The 19,672-nt window shown below is 33.2% G+C and overlaps 1 protein-coding gene and 1 pseudogene across 2 annotated transcripts; one reads left to right on the forward strand and one right to left on the reverse strand.

Moving 5' to 3' along the window:
- The first annotated feature begins 7,288 nt into the window (after window positions 1-7,288).
- LOC118028789 (uncharacterized) lies at window positions 7,289-11,139 on the forward strand (annotated as a pseudogene).
- A 110-nt stretch (window positions 11,140-11,249) lies between these two features.
- Window positions 11,250-18,160, reverse strand: LOC118028797 (calcium-transporting ATPase 4, plasma membrane-type). 2 transcript variants are annotated; one of them, XR_004684094.2, is made up of 8 exons: window positions 17,662-18,160; window positions 15,186-15,240; window positions 13,159-15,101; window positions 12,920-13,078; window positions 12,648-12,819; window positions 12,034-12,332; window positions 11,525-11,951; window positions 11,250-11,413 (listed from the first exon to the last, which is right to left on the reverse strand). XR_004684094.2 is itself a non-coding variant. In XM_035032499.2 (7 exons), the coding sequence occupies exons 1-7, from the start codon at window positions 17,833-17,835 to the stop codon at window positions 11,637-11,639; spliced, it is 3,117 nt and encodes a 1,038-aa protein (XP_034888390.1). In that variant the 5' UTR covers window positions 17,836-18,160; the 3' UTR covers window positions 11,250-11,636. The 2 variants fall into 2 exon arrangements, 1 of the variants encoding a protein (XP_034888390.1); XM_035032499.2 differs by having other exon boundaries at window positions 11,250-11,951.
- Window positions 18,161-19,672: the final 1,512 nt, after the last annotated feature.

Raw genomic sequence — 19,672 nt, forward strand, 5'->3', positions numbered from 1 at the left:
TATCTACGTGGATAAAAATAGGGACTGACACTGTTCCCCATCCGCAGCTACAGTTCTACAATTTCCATCACCAACAAGCTCACTTGTCAACTTCCTCGTCATTTTGAATTTAAGCGTATAGCTAAGATGAAAATTAGGCTTTCTAGGCTCCGAAGTTGTCATAAATAATATATAATTTCACCATTGATTCCACTTGAAATACTAAAACTTGTATTAAAAGTGAGATTAAAGACATGATACGAAGTGGATGTAACATTTTGGAGAAAATTTTGGCTGCAATCAACTTTCAAGAAACTAACTCACAGTGGATTCAATATTTATTCCTGGAACCTGTCTCGGTTAACATGCAATTAGCTGTTCGGAAAGTAATTTGAACAATCAAGAAATGGCAAAGACACTGTCCTTCCAAAGAAGTTGCCTTTCTACAAGCTGCTAGGAGCGAACAAATCCTTCTTCACCTTTTGTCTCAAGTAAATGGCTAGAAAACTGTCAAATGTTGTTGGCAGCACTCTACAGAGCATCCTTTTCGTTTGTGCCCAAACCGTAAGACAATTTCTTCGAACATCTTAAATGTGATGGAAAAAACACCTTCACATTCTTTCGAAATTTCATTTTGTCTCGCACCCTTTTGTTTTATTCTCCGGCCACATATTGTCTTTTGTATGAATTCTAAAAATCTCTCCTTTTTCCATTGTAATCATACCACCTTATGCCGCGGGCTGATTGAGTCCAGATTCATGAGGGCGTGTTTCTTTTTTCAGCCATCAAATACTTAAATCTCATGATCAACTGATGGGAAGTGATTTTCATAAATTCTAATCTGCTGTAATGTGTATTTATAGCACATCTTTATACAGTGTGTGAAAACCCTTTAGATTACGAGAAAGAAGGCAAAATAAATAAACAAAATCATGATCATAAAGAGAAAAAGAAAAAGAAAAGTGGGTTTAAAATATTAAAAAAGGGTCTCTCGCCCTCTTTCTAATGTCCTTTTGTCTTGTTATGGGAAGAATTATTGTTTGTCACTTAGTTACCACAAATAAAATAGAGCTTCAAATATTTTTCCAGTTTTTCGTAGTGGGGTCTGCCATTAATTCTTGCCATTCATGGACAGGAAAGAAAGAGAGACAAAAAGGGGCCAGAGAGGATAGGATCACATGGGATGCTGACGATGCATGTGGGTGCTCCTCTGCTTTTATTTTGTATCTGATTGTGCCAGGTTGTCTGTGGGTCCTATCCATCACCAACCACTACAGCCACTTTCACCGTGCCATGTGATGCCTCTCTATTTCCCTACAAGTATCCGTTCCGTATTGTGACAGCGGTGTTTATTTGATATTAATATTTATTATTGTTTTTTAAAATATTTTTTTATAAATAATTTTTTTCAATTTTAAAAATTAATTTTTATCATTAAAATAATATAAAATTTTATATTTTTTTTAAAAACGCTTTTGAAATACAAAAACAAAACAAACACAGTCACACTTTGCAACCATAGTTATAAAACATAGATAGGTAGTATTTGAGATTGTGGTAAGTAATTGATTTTCAAAGTGTTTTTTTCTTGAAAATATATTAAAATAATATTTTTATTATTTTTAAAATTTTATTTTTGAAATTAGCACATTAAAACTATCCAAAATCATAAAAAAAAATTGAAGAAAAAAAATCAAAAAATTTTCAAAACACTTTTGGAATACAAAAACAAACACTTCAAATCTGGCTGATTTAATTTAAAATCTAGCCACCTCAACTTCTAACCAGGATTTAAATTTTAAAAAAGTCAACTTGGAATTGATTTGGGCAACCCAGTGAATTAGTATGTAACTTCATCGACTTAAAGTATATTTGATATTGTGGTGCATAGTTCGTTTGAAAATGCATTAAAATTATTTTTTTTAGATATTTTTTTGTTTTACATATTAACACATCAAAATTATTGAAAAACATTAAAAAAAATATTAATTTGATTCTTTTTCAAGCGAAACACACACAAAAGTAGATGTTACTGCACTCCAAAACAATAGTTAAATTAAAACTTGACTCTTTTAAAAAAATAAAATTATATCATTTTAACTTAAAAATTTAAAACAAATTAACAAGGATTAACTTAACTTATCCTACCCAACCTATAACTTAAATCTTAAATCTAAGTCTTGGACGAGGCCAAGTTTAATAACTTTGTTTGTCACTCCTCCTGTGTTTGGAGAAGGGCATGGTGGCTAGGGTACGTTTTCATTTTAGTCATGAGATTCTAGATCCCATACGAGGCTGCGAAAAGTATGTTCGTCCTTAATTGTTAGGGTTTAAACCTTAAAATAAACTGTGAGAAATGAGATTCCCATAAAATCTTTGATATGAACTTGAATGATTTGATTCTAAAACATTAAAAAGATGTACATTGTTTCAATGCTTGAAAACTAACATAAAGGTTTCCACGACCATGAAACTAAAAGGGATTTTTGATGAAGTCATAGAAAAATTTTATATTGAAAATGAACTTTTCTTAACTAAGTTTTGGAATTGAGTTATTCATACAAAAATAAATTATTCGTGGAATGAGAAATATTTCAATATTTAAATTAGTATTTGAGTTTGAGTGATCAAGTAACAAGCATGTAAAAATTTAAGATGATAAAAAATAATGTTTAATTATGTTTAGAGTATATGTCTTCTCTCTGTTGTTGAGATGAAAACAACATCCTCTTTTTGTCTCCTTAAATTTTAGAATATATAGATTATCTCGAACAACATTTGAAGCAGCTTACCATGAAAGATGGAGAGGAAGGGAGGTGAGCCCTTAAACTAATAAATACTAGTTTTTTTAGAGAATGCAACACTAATAGTTTTTTAATGTTTTTTTTTTTGAAAATATATTAAAATAATATATTTTTATTTAAAAAAAAATTATTTTTAATATCAACATATTGAAATTATAAAAAATATTTTAATTTAATTTTTTTTTTAATATTATAAAACATCGTTTCAATTGTGTTTTAAATTAAATTATGTAAAATTGAATTTCATGTGATCTAGACAATTTAACAAGTAAACCCATGACCTTATCAAAATCCAATGTAATTTTAGACGCTAATTCACCCCACTAATGACCTTAGACTTTGATTGGTTTCAATAACTTTGTTTAAACATAGGTTTGGATGCAGAATATCCTATTAAACAAAACCGATGCAATAAAAAAAAAAATACAATGACGTTTAAAAACTGGCTGGAAAATACCTTTTACTGTTAAAAAAACAAAAGTACAAAGTTCTGCTTCTTTTCCTGCGCTCTCCTCTTACTATTCTACTGGTAGGGCCTTTGAGTTTTTTTTGAAATATATTTGTGTTTGTTTTTAAAAATATTTTTTATATTAAAATATATTAAAATAATATTTTTTAATTTTTAAAAATTATTTTTAAAATTAATACATTTAAAAAATTCAAAATATTAAAAAAAATTCATTTTTAACCAAAAAAATTAAATGTTTTTGGAAACATAGGGTGGCCGTTATTGTTTTTAAATTGTTTTTATTAAATTATATTAAAATAATATAGATGTTATTTTTAAAAATTATTTTTAATATTAATATATATATATATATATATATAAATTTTAAAAAAAATTAATATTTTTTAAAAAATATTTTTAAAATATAAAAACAAATTATCGCTCTCTTGATAGCAGGAAAGGACACATACATAGAAAAACAGGACAGGCATAGATATGATAAAAGTAAAGAAGATGATATGATATAATTAAAAGCCCACACGTATGACAAAAGTGTACTGTTGTTGCAGGAATCTTTTGGAGTTTGTGTTCAAGGTGTCGTGTTTGGTTATCGGTATTGTCATCTCTTAGCACGTGTGTTCTTTTCTCTTCTTTAACTCGATTCTCTAACAAATGGAGAGAGTGGGGATGAAGGGAAGCCGGCGTGTTGTTTCTTGATCATGGCAGGGATCTGATTTCGGCTTTTATGAATCAAAAACGGATCATGTAGTGTTTTTTTTTCTTTTTTTAACTTGTTAGCAAATTAATTTAGAAAAATTTATAATTCAAAACCTTATTTAAAATAAAAAAAATATTAACTTAGTTGCTCTAATATCTTTTATTAATATGAATGTTCAAATTAATTTATACATGACTAATTTTATAGATTTTAAAATAATAATGATTTAAATCTTTAATAATTATTATATTAATAATAAAATAACTTTAACTTGAAATCACTGAAAATTACAAACCATGACTTTTTTCAAGTTAGATCCTATTTCGAACATAACAATTATGATTATTAGTAATAATAGCAGCAAGAATACTCGACATGATAGAGGGATTGTCTAACAGCCAACCAATTTTACATGCGTAAACAAGTTCTATTTCTTCTATTTTTATGAATTTATCGGACGATCTTTTGGTAGGTATGAGGAGGCACTGCAATGCATGGTTTTTAAACCTGGTTTGATAATTGGTCCCAGTTTAAAATCTGGATTTCAAGTTTTAACTAGATCACTTGGTCGATTGAGTTAATTTTTTTTTTTAAAATAAAATAAAAAAGATGTTGTTTTTAGTTAAAAACAAACAAGTAAAAAAATTAACAGATTGCAACTGGGTTTTTTATCAAGTCTTGTCGGGTTAACCAAGTTACCTGGTCATACCTGATTTTTTTTTTTTCCTGTTTTTTCTTTAACTCAGCTTGGTTTCAGATCAAGGTCGGCCGATCTTGAATTGACCCACCAGGCCAGACCAGCTTTCAAAACTATGCTGCAATGATCTACGGATATATATATATATATATATATATATATATATATATATATATATATATATATATATATATATATTTTTTTTTTTTTTCTCCTTGTCAGGTTTTCTAGTAGGAGGGTCCGGTTCCTTATGCCTTGTATTTTCAGAGAGTTACATGTATAAACAACAAGAAATTGGTGTGCATGATAAAATATAAGCTTGGAAGCCCAGGTCTGAGACTGAGTCAGACTCAAATCCAATCATAGAAAGATTTTGGCCCGCGAAAAAACTGGTAAAAACTCAGCTCGGTTTGCTCTATTTGATGTTCATTGCATGATGGGGAGGCTGCTCCACTAGCACGCACTTGGTTTTGTCATGGCGAAATTGTGTGATTAGGGTTTCCCTAATCATTGATTAGAAATACCAAAACATCAGAATCATATAATCTTGGTCAAATTGATGGAGACTTGATGCATCAATATATATATAAGATGATGCCCACTGAGATTTGTTTAATGGAGATATTGTATTGTAGTTTACAAATCTTATTCTTGATGATGGGAGGCCATTGTATTCTTTCTCAGACTTTAGAGCTTGTTTGCGGCCTTTTGTCTTCTTATGAGACATTTTCGAAAGTTTTGTTGAATTTTGCTCCTTGATTTTTCTTGAACTTAGTCCTTAGCACGCGAGAAAAAAGAGAAGAAGTTTATGACAGGAAATAATAAAAATAAATCTTGATAGATCGTATCAAAGTTCATGGTGGTTGATTTTGTCCATATGTTAAAGAAGTCATTCTATAAAATAGAATAAAAACTATAATTATAAAACATAATTTAAATCGAAATAGCTTTTTATTTTAATAAAAATAATAATATTTTTTATTTTTCTAAAAGAGTTCATAATTTAAATTAACTTGTTGATTAATCTTTTATATATGTATATAAACTTGATTATATATACTTAACTAAATTCATAATTAGAACGATGCTTCTTGAAAGTACTTAGGTTTTTTTTGGTATTATAGTTCTGTATTTTTAAATTTTTTATTTTTTTTAACACAATTCTAAATACCAAATTAACTTTTGATTTTTGCCACGATCACTGCCATGCTATGCTAAATGGAAATATAGCTTTTGATTTTTGCCGCAAGAAGAGTGTAGATTACTAAATTTCTAGTGATAGATAATCCAATTTTAGCAATTTTACCATGCATGAACCACATGCAGTCATGTCAACAAACAGCAAAGAAAGCTTTCTTCGGTGCCTGGTTTTGGAATTTAGGTCCAAATCCAATTCTTGATCGGCAAGATTTTCAATCACCTGAATGATTGAGATTGCTTTTTCCCCCCTCCTCTCTATTGCAAGGGTGCGGTGCCCTGTCATTGTCTGCTGCAAAAAGAAACTTGTTTAGCAATAACAAAATTTCATGTTTTTTTTATATATATAATATGAATTAAGTAATCATATGTAGCTGAGGAGTACCTGTCATGCATAACTTATAATATGAACCCTAATCATATATATATTGATGCTGTCTCTTCATCAGTAGTCCAAGCAATCCCAAGTCCATCCCATCTACCAGTCAGGCAGCAGCAGCCGTAATATTAGACTATACGAACAATGTCATCAAGTAGAAGCACACTAAGCTGTTTTTTGTTCTCTTGTATTTGTTACTGTATGTGATTCAGGGGGGTGTTTGATGCTGTGGTTTTACAGAGCTTTTTAATGCTTGTTAATTGTATCATATTAAATTTGATAATTGAGTTTGAATTATATTAAAAAGATTAAGCATACTCCATATGGTTATGTTATCTTATATTTATTGAACATGAAATAGTTTCTTTTTTAGTTTAACGTGGGTGTCCGGGCAAGCTTGCGGGCACCTCGACTAATCCCACGAGCTCTGAAGTTAACGAACATGAAATAGTTTCTTAATTAATGTATATATATGTTAGGTACTGTTTGATTACTACTTGAGACAGAAAAAACCTAAGAGAACTCATCTCCATGTACTTTATTTTCAAATTCCAAGATTCTCCTGAAAATATATTTATATTATCTCAATATCTTTAATCAAATATATCTTTATTTTTTCATGTTAACCTAAGAAAACCAAGCACAAAAACCTAATATTATACAGAACTGGACCTCCTACAAAAGGCAGCCCAAGCGAGTACCCAGGCCTATAATTGTTATCTAGAACCATGTTGAATCCAAATGCAGGCGGCCCAGTGAGATTTAGACTTCATTTATTGGAAAGATTAAAATTGGAGACGGACCCATTTCTCTCTTGTAAACATGATGATAGTGGGATCGCTCCCTTTGGCTTCGGGATCAAGCTCTTAACCTCACTGGCTAAAACGCTAGCCTGCTTCTGGAACCCTGCAAGGATAGGATAAATGTTCCTCAAAGCAGTGTAGAGGGATTCTGAGTACTCTTCGAATTCTACTTCTTTCTCTCTCAAAAACATGACAAAAGTTAGAACACTCCTTTTGGAACTGATCTCTAGCTAGTCTGCTTCTAAGAGTACTCTTGTAAGGACATGGCGGATGTTATTGAAGGCAGTGTGAATGTCTTCTCTCGTTTGACACAACTTAACGCACCATGACTGGTTCTGAATTGCTCGAGTACAGGACACTTAACATCGTATATTGCATGCATGCAACAATATTCTAAGCCTTGAAGTTTGTAAACTTTACGGGAAACTCGACTTCTTGAACAATCCCTGAAAACTTTCGTTTCTTGTATTGGAACTCATTTCTTACACCTGCAAGCTTTCCTGATCGAATCATTAATGTTGTTGTTTTGGGTCGCAATTTGACTCTCCTATAACAATAGAGAAACGACTAGCTAGGGTTATATTTTTGAGATTGCACCATAACGGGAAAATCCGATAATTGTTCATAGCAAAGATCCTTGTGCAACTTGTGAATGACCATCTCTTCAGGTTTTGATTGCTCGACAAATGATCTGCCAAAGCTGTGTGTAGTGTATCAAAAATAGGTTTGACAAGTAATGTGGCCAGGGTACCAGCATCTATGATGCATCCTCTGCTACTTTCTTTTCTCACAGCAAGGTCGGTTTTGGTGATGTTGAGGTTCACCCCATTAACACTTATGCCTAGCAAATTCACATGATAAGCTGCACAGGGCTTGACTTGCATTATTCTTGTAGTTCGTAAATTTTTTGATTTCACAACATGTTTGCCAAACCTTAAATAGGTATCGTGTGTGTTGTTTGCTGTGATGCAATATGAGAACTTTCCATGATCACTGATTGAGCCTAATTGTGCTAGAAAAGATCGAGGACCCCATCCCATCCCCAAAACCCCACTCACCGGATTTTGGTCAAGCAAGAAAGCATAGATCATGTTTCTAGTATCGGTGCTGCATCCAAAACTAATGCTCTTGCGAGCTGTGTGTTTGCCATGGTTAGAATAGAAAGTTGAAGTTTCATTAGCAAGATTCCCACTTGTATAGGGACCTGGACCATATGTTCCATTATAGGCACATAAGCCTTCTTTGCATTGGTTTGGCTCGCAGAAGGAGTGTTGATTACAAGATGCAACTTATATATATTGAGTGACGGATATTTCATTTGTAGTAGTTTTAAAATCTAGACAGGTGTAATGAGTTAACCTGGAATTTGGATGATTTGAGGTCTAGATCGATATAGGTTAAAAAATAAATAGAAAATGAAAAAAACACAAATGACTTGGTTAAAAATCTAAATTGACTTGATCTTCATTGATTTATTACACTAACTAGTTATGAAAAATGGGTCCAATGCATCATCTAATTATTAAGTTCATGCCAAAATATCACAACTCGATTCCTAGCACATAGATAAGGTTTCCTTCGAAGATTTCAAATCTATACGAATCCAAACTTACATATAAACTTATCATTTAAACAACTCAATTAGAGTTCAATGTAGCATTAATAACAAAAATAACTTCATAATATAATTTGATTGTCTTAATATAAAAGTTAATACAAATTTATAATTGTGGAGCCCTAACTAGACATAAAAAAAAGTATTAATTTTAACAAAACAATCCTTATGTTTTTTTCAAATTTCTAACTCAAAGTTTATTATTTACACAAATCATAACTCAAAATCATCATCTTTTATCTACAATTTTTCATAATCAACTAAATTATCCATTACTCATAACAATTAACCCATAACATTCAAATTAATTTATCAATCAAACCCAAAAACACAATCTTCAAAACCCTAACATTCAACAAAATATAAATTTAAAGGTAAAAGAACACACATTTATACATTTATAAACCTAAATCTTACCTTTAAATTTATTTCTCCAAATCTCTTTTTTTCCCCTTATTTTTCCCTCTTTTCTCTTTCTTCCCTTCTCTTTCACGATTTACTCTCAAGAACACAGCTTTCTCTTTTCTTTTTTTCCATTTATATTTATAATTATTATTCAATTACCACAATATCCCTCATTTAATTATACTTACTTCTAAGCCTCCAAAGGCTTGGTTGTCTTTTCCTACTAATTTATTTTTAAAATATCACACAAAAATCTCTTGTTTTCAACTTCTATGGTAACAAATATTGATATTAAAATTTGATTAATTTAAGTTTAATTTATTTGTCTGGCAACATATACTCGTAAATATTGTCTTTTCCATCCATCAAGTGAGGGTTGGAGATTTTGCTGGAGAATTGTATTGTGCTATTCATGTCCTCCTTTTGTTTTCGCATTAACCCCTTCAATTATTTATTGATAATATTTAGGTATTTGTCTGCCAAACTGGTTCTTTAATATATATTTATTAGATTCACCTGCTAGACAGAGGAAAATAATTAAAAAAAAATGACCCAATGCCTAGAAGTTTGATAAAAGACAATGAAATCAATCCCAACTAATAATTATTGTTGTTAAACCTAATTTGGTTGTAACAATTTGATTCGGAAAATTCAGGATAAAGAGTTAAACTTGGGTTGAGTTAAACTTGGGTTGAGTTTCCCTTGAAAACATCAAATTTTGATCGATGAAATCAGGTTTTTAGTAATTTAATATATTTAGTAAATTTAATCAAATCAACATCAAATAAAATAAAACACTATTTTTTTAACAAAAAATGATTAATTTGACTTAATAACACATCAATTGAATGGTGTTCATAAATATAATAAATATAATTGGATTGGATTTAATTCTATATTTATATTTATATTTAATTTAACTTTTATTTTATAAATTTTAAACCCAATTCTTTTTTTTTATAAAAATATCCGAGTATATTAGATATAATAAGTATCTTCTAATGGAGTTTAAAAACGTATTTGGTATTGTATTTCAAAAATATTTTTAAAAAAATTAATTTTTTTTTATTTTAAATTAATATGTTTTTGATGTTTTTAAATTATTTTAATGTATTAATCTAAAAAATAATTTTTTAAAAATAAAAAATTATTATTAATATATTTTTTTAAATAAAATATACTTTTGAAAAAAGTAAGTGAAACCACGATTCTAACACACACTAAACCTGACTACCCACGCTTCATACTCTGCTTTCATATACAATCTTGCACGTTGTCAGGATTTTGAAGCGGTTGAGGAAGTTCTTGGTTATGTGCAAGATAATACTATTCATTGTGAAGAATCATTGCTCTGTTTCAACATTATGGGAAAGCCCATCTGGTTGATAAGGCTGTTGAGCTTTTTCATAGAATGACTTGCTTTAACCGTGTCCGTACGCGTCAGTCTTTGAATAGTCTACTTAATGTTCATGTTGATAATGATCGGTTTCTTGTGGCCATTGAATTGCTTGATAAGGCTTGTAAATTGGGGTTTCGTTTAAATTCGGTCGCCTTTAATGTAATGATCAGAGGGTAGTTTGAGAAGGATGAGTGGGAGCAAGCTTGCAAGGTGTTTGAAGAAATGCTTGAGACGAAAGTGGAACCCAGTGTTGTGACGTTTAATAGTCTTATTGGGTATTTGTGTAGAAATGGGGAGTTGGATAAGGCAAAGGGCGTGTTAGAGGATATGATTAAGAAAGGGAAACGTCCAAATGCGGTAACATATGCTTTGTTAATGGAAGGCTTGTGCTTGATAGGCGAGCATGATGAGGCTAAAAAGATGATGTTTGATATGGAATACAGAGGGTGTAAACCTACAGTTGTGAATTTTGGTGTTTTGATGACCGATCTTGTGAAGAGAGGGAAGATTGAGGAAGCAAAATCTTTGGTTCATGAAATGAAGAAGAGGCATTTTAATTAAGGATGTTGTTACTTACAATATATTGATCAGTCATCTTTGTAAGGAGGGCAGGGCAGCAGAGGCCTATAAAGTTTTGTTTGAAATGCAAGTTATGTAACATGATACTACGTCAATAAATTGTTATTTTCCTTCCCCATTTGCAGTTTACCGTCTGCTCCATACTTTATTTCTCAATTGACCATAAGGAGTTCAGAAAGTAAAATGATTCTAGCATTCTTAAAAAAAAAAGGTTCAAATCCTTCAGTTTCAGCATTGCAGATTTATTATTTTATCATGTCTAACAAATTTCATGAATTGAAACTTGCCATAAAGAATATCAAGTATTTGCAAACAAATCGTAAGTTTCCCACTCCAAAAGTACAGTTTATTGCCTTATCTCCCATAAATTCTGCAGACAATCCAAGCAAACTGCAACGCAACAAATATTGAGTCATCGGGAAGATGTTAGTTTGGTGCTTGTCGCTCATTTACAAGACCTTACTTTCAAATAATAGAAGGAAATATTTGTTTCAGCTCCACCTGCGAATAAGGGCAAGCCACGTCAACAGTAAATACAGCTTGATTTTGGCTGCAGATTTCAATGCATGTTGCCTCCGGTATTTTGCTTTAGACCCTTCACAAGTCAAACACTCTACGCCAAATCCGGACCGCTAGGAAGAGGCTCATAACCATCGTGATGCTTGGCAGTGTCGTCATCTTTCTTAGTTTCAACAGGGATGCACTTCAGGATGACAGCAATGACTAAACTTGCAGCTCCAATTAAGATACAGGCCAGCCATAATTCCCAGCTTAATGGAACAGTATTAGCAAATGTGCCCAAGAATTCAACTATCACAATCTGGAAAACCACCGTGGAGAACATGACAGCCAAGAAAATCCAGCTACTAAAGATGCCTTTGAAGACATTTATCTTCTCCATATCTCGGCTGTTTATTTCGTTGAACACCTAAACATTTATTGGATATTTAGCAATGAAATTTCTATGAGATGTTGTGATGCTAAGGCAGTTGAAGATCAAAGTATGGTACCTGGCAGAGAACAAAGGTATTGAATATGAATGTATTCAGGATTTTAGTAGCCTCTGAACCCGAAAGCTTGAGGAGATGTTTCCCATCAAATTGGAGGATGACAAGGACAATTATTTGATAGATGCTTTGTCCAATGATATTCCTCCACATGGTCTTGGTGATTATGCTTACATTCCTTCCGATTGGAGGTCTTTTCATCAGTCCATCATGAGGTGGTTCTGTAGCCAATGCTAAAGCACCAAGAGTGTCCATGATTAAGTTCACCCAAAGCAGCTGAACAGTGGTCAATGGCGCATTGCCTGCAAATTATTTCACCAATTTTAGTCATGTATTTTGAAGTGCACCTATCAAGCTCCAGAAGAAAGTCAGTAGCAGGATATTATCCAGTTAAAGTTCTGCGAAAAGAGGGTCCTGAAAAAGGAGAATCTAGGACATTCTTATCCTTCAAAATTTTCCATGAATTGACTGCTCTAGATTCTCAAAGCTGCACCCTTTTTACTGCAAGTTTATGAATCATCTATTGCTTCAAACATTGGTCCCTAAGGCCTTGAAAGAAAGATCAATAAAAGCTTAACGTTTAGAACTTAGCGGGTTAGGGATGCTAAGGAACTAACCAGAGATGCATGCAGAAATAAAATTGATCATCAGGGCAACAACGTTGACCGTTAACTGGAACTGAACAAACTTCTGAATGTTGATATAAACTGCTCGACCCCATCTTGCAACATTCACTATGGTTTTAAAGTTGTCATCCATCACAATAACATCGGCACTTTCTTTTGCTACCTGCGGGAAAGAGGAGAAAAATGCTGAGCCACTGCCTACTGGAATTACCTAAAACAGACATTGAGGAAGTTTATCCAGGAGGACCAGGACATTAACAAACCTCTGTTCCTGCTATACCCATAGCAAGCCCAATATCTGCCTCTGCCAAGGCTGGAGCATCATTAGTACCATCTCCAGTCACTGCCACAACTTCCTTAAATACATTCCTCAATTGAGTAACTAATTTATGCTTGTCTAAAGGCGATGATCGCGCCATAACCTGCATTGCCATTTAAACATTTTAGGAACTTTTCCACTTGATTAAGAATAAGTTATTCAAGTTTCGAAGAAGTTACAGACCTGAAGTTTTGGTATTATTTCCTCCAACTCCTGAGGACTCTTGGTACGGAAATCTGGCCCTTCAATTGCCAGGCCAGTATCTGTCAAGATGCCACATTCCTTAGCTATGGCTTTTGCAGTGTTGATATTGTCACCAGTGACCATCCGCACGGTGATTCCAGCAGCTAAGCAAGTCTTAACAGCTTCCTTCACCCCAGGGCGTACAGGATCCTTGATTCCAACAACAGCAATTAGTGTATAGTTGTTGTCAGGTATACTATCTGCATCAGAAGTCTTCTCTATATCCTTGAAAGCGAAGCATAGAGTTCGTAGGGCTTCACAGGCAAAACCATTTATGACATCTGTGATGTTCTGTCTTTGATTTTCAGATAGTGGCACAGATTTGCCATCAGCAGTTAAAATCTTGTCACACATTTTCAAAATTATTTCTGATGCACCTTTGCAGAATGCTCGAAATCTACTGTTGTCAGGAAGAGAAACGAGCACAGACATCTTCTTCTTTTCTGAATTGAAGGGCTCGACTTTCACTATCTCAGATTCGATGTGATGTGTTTTAAAATCACCTCCCAAAAGCAATCCAAACTCTACTATTGCTGTCTCTGTCGGCGTCCCCAAAATGTTAGTCTTTCCATCTTTTCCCTTGGTCACCTCTGATCCTGTGTTCTGAAATATAGATTGCAAAAGGATTCCATGCACATCTTCAGAGACAGAGGACATCAACAGATCTTTATTGTCATTCGTTTGTATTGATTTTGTTTTCTCACAGATCCATATTTTGTTCACCACCATATGATTTGTAGTCAATGTTCCGGTTTTATCTGTGCAAATGCAACAAGCAGAACCCATTGTTTCACATGCAGAGAGATGCCTCACTAGTGCTCTATCTTTCATTAATTGCTTCATTGCAAATGCAAGACTAAGTGTAACTGCTAATGGAAGCCCTTCAGGAACGGCGACAACAATTATGGTGACAGCAATGGCAAAGAAATTTAGAACCTGCAGAGCATCCCTACTAGACCATTTTGTGATCTCATGGTTGTGTGCCTTGGCCACTAGAAACCGTGACATCAGAACCAAAAATGTCATGACAGCAAAAGCCAAACCAATTTTCCCGATAATAGTTGCAACCCCATTAAGCTTCACTTGCAGTGGTGTTTCATCTTCCCCGACTTCGCTCAAAGTAACCATCAGCTTACCCCATTCAGTCCTCATACCAACCGCTGTCACCAGCATTTTACCGGACCCATCCTGTACTTTGGTTCCTGATAGAAGAAAGGGCTTCTTTTCATTTATGTTCACCGGCTCACTCTCACCTGACAAGCTGGATTCGTCGACTGATAAGCTGTGGCCTGATATAAGAATGCCATCTGCAGGAACCACATCTCCGATTGATAGATGAACAACATCTCCTACCACCAAATCAAAGATAGAAACCTTCTGTCTTCTACCTTCTCTGGTAACCTGAACAGTAACATTTTTCTTCTCCTTATCCAAGACCTTAAATTGCAAGGACTGCCTGTAATCACTTATTGCAGTGACCATCACTACTAGCAAAATGCAAAGTACTATTCCCACCCCATCATACATTCCATTTGGCCAACCTTCAGTTGCAATACCAACACCAACAGTGACCACAGCACATGCCATGAGAATAATTAATGTCAAATCATGCAAAGCATCCCAAACAAACATCCATAAGGATCTGGCAGGTTTCTCAGCATATTTGTTAGGGCCATATATATTTTGCCTAATAGATATGTCACTTGAGACAACCCCATCATTCAAAGACACAGAGACTTCTCTGGCCAATCCTTCAACCCCCCCATGAGATTCCAAAGCCTTGTTATCTTGGGACCGAACGATGGCTGAGAGTTCATCCGGCTCAATGCCGAAACCAGTTTGCCTGACATTGTCTGAGAGCTTGTGCTCAACTCGATTAGCAGCTGTATCAAATAAAACCTCATCATTCAGAAAAGGACAGAATTGAAATAAATTTTTTTTTTTAATGAATCTAGTAACGATAGTACCCTCGATGAAGTGCAATGCTGCCTTCTTCACATAAAGAGCTACCCGTATCTTTTCCTGGCCAAACATGAGAGTATGTTAATTCTAGGAACTGTCAAAAAAAAAAGGGGGGGGGGTGTCTAAAATTTTCAAAAAGTCATTAGCACCCAAAAACTTTATGATTGATTAGATAGACCACATAATTGGCCATTAAATCCTAGGCCACAGTCTCACTAACCACTCGAACAGTATTTTTCTGGATGGATGTCATTATTTATGAAGCAAAATCATCTAGTTCTGCTTCTGTATGTTTTAGACGGATTAGCTACCCTTGTCTCAGCGAAAAACTCTGGCTGGTAGTTCTTCGTTTGGAATATTTATAACCCAAAATTTCAGTTTAGAATCATACACTGATGCACTGATAATATTTACACATGTGTGATGAACTTGTATTTAAATTACTGAATTAAACATACTTGAAATCGGATCAAAATAAAACCTATGTCCTACTCGAAAATTAAGTACTTTCATCCTCACTGTAACATCAGCACAATCAAAGCAAGCTATGCGATTGGTCTGGCAGTCTTTCGAGGATAAGTTTTAGCTCTATCAAATAGAAGCTAGTCATGGATTCGTGGGTTATATATAGTGTTAAGTAAAGACAAGAAATGACTCCACTATTCATTGTTTGAAGTACATAAAGTACATCAATAATGGGAAGAAAAGAGATGATGAAAATTCTAAAAAGTTGGATCATATTATTCTCTAGGTATATATATATTGACTAAGATACCTGTGTGTTGTACACGTTTGAAAGTTCCAGAACTATATCATTCACATTATCTGGTCTCAAGTTGATAATTCTTAACGTAGGTTTCCGGATAATATATTGCCTAGTCTTTCTCCCTAAGACGACTTGTCATTTCAATAACTGGGACCAGCCATTGGGTACTCGTCGTGGGACACCATCAAAGAACATGGCATTGTTCCTTATTTCAACGTTAATAGTCAAATGAGATGCATGGTTCGTGGGGGTTGCTAAGAAAGCTGTAAATTTCATTGGTTACCATTCGAGTCTTTGAAAAGAATACCTACCTGCTTTATGGCTTTATCAGCTATTTAAAACACCATAACGACAGAGGAAAGCAACATTTCTAAACCTTTTAGCTAGCAGACTCTTGGAAAAGAAAGCCCTCCTTATCGGCTATTTAAAACAAGTTACTAGCTTAGGAAACGGACATTCAAAGCTTTGAAACTTTAGGAATGCTGATGCTACAGGGAAGTTTCCTAAGATCCATATTACTTTTTGTTACATGACCAGTTGAACACAAGGCAAGATTTGTCTGAATAATGCTGAACTCATATTTGATCAAAATGCTAGTTCACAATTTTTGGTTCAAACGGAGGCCCAGTAGTTCTTACACTCCAAGGATTTGAACCTGAAACTTGTGGAAATCCCAAGCCTTAGTATGTGTTTGGCATTGTTATAACTTTTGCGGCTAAAGTTTTCAACAAAATCATGCAAAACTATGGTGTGTGATTAACCTATAAACGAAATGCTTAATTTTCAACAACTAGCAACCAGTTTAGAAAAGGAATTCAAACTGCCATTCAAGAAAAACTCCAGCTTTGAATGCATGAATAAGTCAACAAATTTCTCAAAAACAAACAGGATACAAAGACTTGAGAGAAGGGGTATCCCCTTTGGTAAGACCTTTCCAACAGAGGAAAAGAAAGAAATATCAGCAGTGGCTCACCTTTTCTTCTTCATGAACATCCAATTTACATATGACACTCAACCTAAATCAAGAGTCTTGGCCCACGAAATAAAGATTTAGATGACCTTTTCCAGAAGTCAAAAGGTGTAAACAAAGGGATTCTCACTTTTTTTTCTGATTTGAATATTTCTATTTGCTAAGAAAACAATTAAAACATCTCTACCTGTGTAAGAATGTGGGCAGCATGAAAGAGAGTTTGGTTAAAATTAATAACGAGAAAATTGCTTCCTCGTAGAAATCAGTAAAAATTGAGCACAAAAATATTTTGGTTTCTGCCAAAACAAATTTCTTGAAAGATTGTTTAGGATTTTTTTACAAAGTGATTAATTGCTCGAAGATTTTTGGTAAAATCAACATGCACGATTCGATTTCTTTCCGATCAACTAACCCCATTGGACCCATAATTTATTTACAATTTGTAGTAACATATGGTAAAATCTTGCCATGTCTTGTCTCAACGATAAGAGGTATTCTAGTATATATCAGTTTCTATGCAACAATTCGATCTCCTAGGCCTCCTTGGATTCGATCTTAAGTAGGTTATCCAAAACATCTGGACTTATGCATTTATATTATATATATAATTCTTATCAACAACTTAATTTCTGATAGTGACATTAATTATTTGTTCAAAAACATTCTGGAAAAAAATCAAAAGAAAAGGAGAAAGTGTGAACCTAGATCACAAGAAACATGGCCACCAGGCATTGTAAAGTCTGACCTGGAGATTTTGACGTTTCTTTTCGGCTTCAGCTCTTTTGGCAAGATCAGCAACCATTCGGAACCTCCGGCGAGGATTCCTGACGACGGAAACAGCAGATCTCCATCTTCTTAAAGCCTCGTCAGAGGGTCTCTTTGCATCAACTACGAAGTTTTCTTTCAAGTATTTCTCCATATAGAAAGCTTGTCAAATCCGAAGATCAAAAGAGAATAAAATGGTGTATCAGGAAATTAAAGGGTTTCAATAACATGGAGCTAGCAATACTCTTGACGAGGAAAGATTCAAACGTAGCCGATAATGGCGCGCGGGAATCAGGAGAAACAGCAAGACTGGAGGAAAAAGTGAGGCGAGAACATTTGGTATTCAAATATTTATAAGCATAGTTACCTCCTTACCGTATCCTACCCGAGGGTCGACCAAGGACCAATCTAAGGCTCAAAATCATTGATCGGTCGAACACAACTTTTTCTTTTTATAAAAATCTCAAAACAATATTAAAAAAAATAAAAATCATATTTCTATTGATTCGAGTCGAGTCGGTGAAGTTGTAGACAAGGTGGTTACCAAGAAACCTCGCCGATACGAGTCCTATAGCTAGGTTAATTTAGAACAATAACTGTCAAAATGGACTTGGTTTCTATTTATTCAAAGAAAGAATTCAACATATAGGAAATTGAAATTTGATATAAAAAAAAAACCCGAAATGGAAATTAATGACATTTCTTATATCAATATTGAGATAAATTCCATGGGGATAATCAAAGGTGTATCACGTGATCATAAAGTTTATGTTGACAGAGACAAATATGGAGAAAAATAAGGTTATACAAAGAGAGAAACTGGAATCAGTAAAGGAGAGTAAAACAAGAATGTCGATCAATGCACAGGATTTTTACAACGTTTATCGAAGTTAATTTACACGTTTGATTTTATAGGATTGTAGAGCTTGGTACTGATCCATGGAGTTTAAAAAGTTTGTGGAGTTTGTCAAGAGGATGGAGAGGAAACTAGAGGTATGGAATGTATGCATAAATTATGTTCTTCTTGCATTTACAAGAGGTTAAAAATTAAGAAAACATGTCTTATGTGTATATACTAATGGAAGTCCAAGAATATAATATAGGGATTTTAGAATTCAATTTTTCCTAGGTAAATTTTTGTTTGATCTTGATTTCTTACTATCAAATTATATTATTTGAAAAGCATAATTATACATATACTAAAAGAAAATGATATTTTTATATATAAATAACATAATTATAAATTTTGTTAATTTTTTCACTATAGCAATAGTGTAGCAGTGGTAAAATTATATATATATAAAAATAATTATGAGGAAATAGTGTTTTTTTATACAAATGATATAATGGTAAATTTTACTATTTTTTTTATTACTATAGATTACTGTAGTAGTGCCAAAATTGTAATTTTTAATATTTTTAGAAAACAAATTTTTCTTACAATTTTTTCTCTTTATACTTGGTATTTTTATCATTTTAAACTTGGTCTATTTATCACTTCTTTTTTTTTTTTTTTCATTTTTTGTAATATTTTTTTTAGTTTTTCCTCTTTTTTCTTTGCACTTTTTTTAAAAAATATGGAATGAAGAGTTCATATTTAAAAATAGAAGAGTTATTCAACTAATTTTTTTTTAAAAAAAGGTTTTCTTTCATCAAATATACAAATTAGAGGGACATTTTGCAATTAATTTTATTGAATCTTGTGTAGGGGACATTTTGCCTAGAACGATTTGCCCATTTCGTAGCATGAAGAGCAGAAGCACGACTCCAGACAATCTTGGGTTAGGATGCCGGAGGCCGTCAAAAAGGGTGGCAATTGACAGCGTCAAAAGTATCACTAAAGCTCTCGAAAGCATAATCGAAAGAAATCATCATCATCCACTAGATTTTCTTTCAGACAAGATATTAACAATTTCAAGCTTGTCTGCTTTGGATCATAGCATTTTCAGTGTTTGAAAGGGTTCCCCACGATTAAAGAAGAAGAAGAAGAA

This window comes from Populus alba, chromosome 1 (genome assembly GCF_005239225.2).
Source record: "Populus alba chromosome 1, ASM523922v2, whole genome shotgun sequence".
Lineage (NCBI taxonomy): Eukaryota > Viridiplantae > Streptophyta > Magnoliopsida > Malpighiales > Salicaceae > Populus > Populus alba.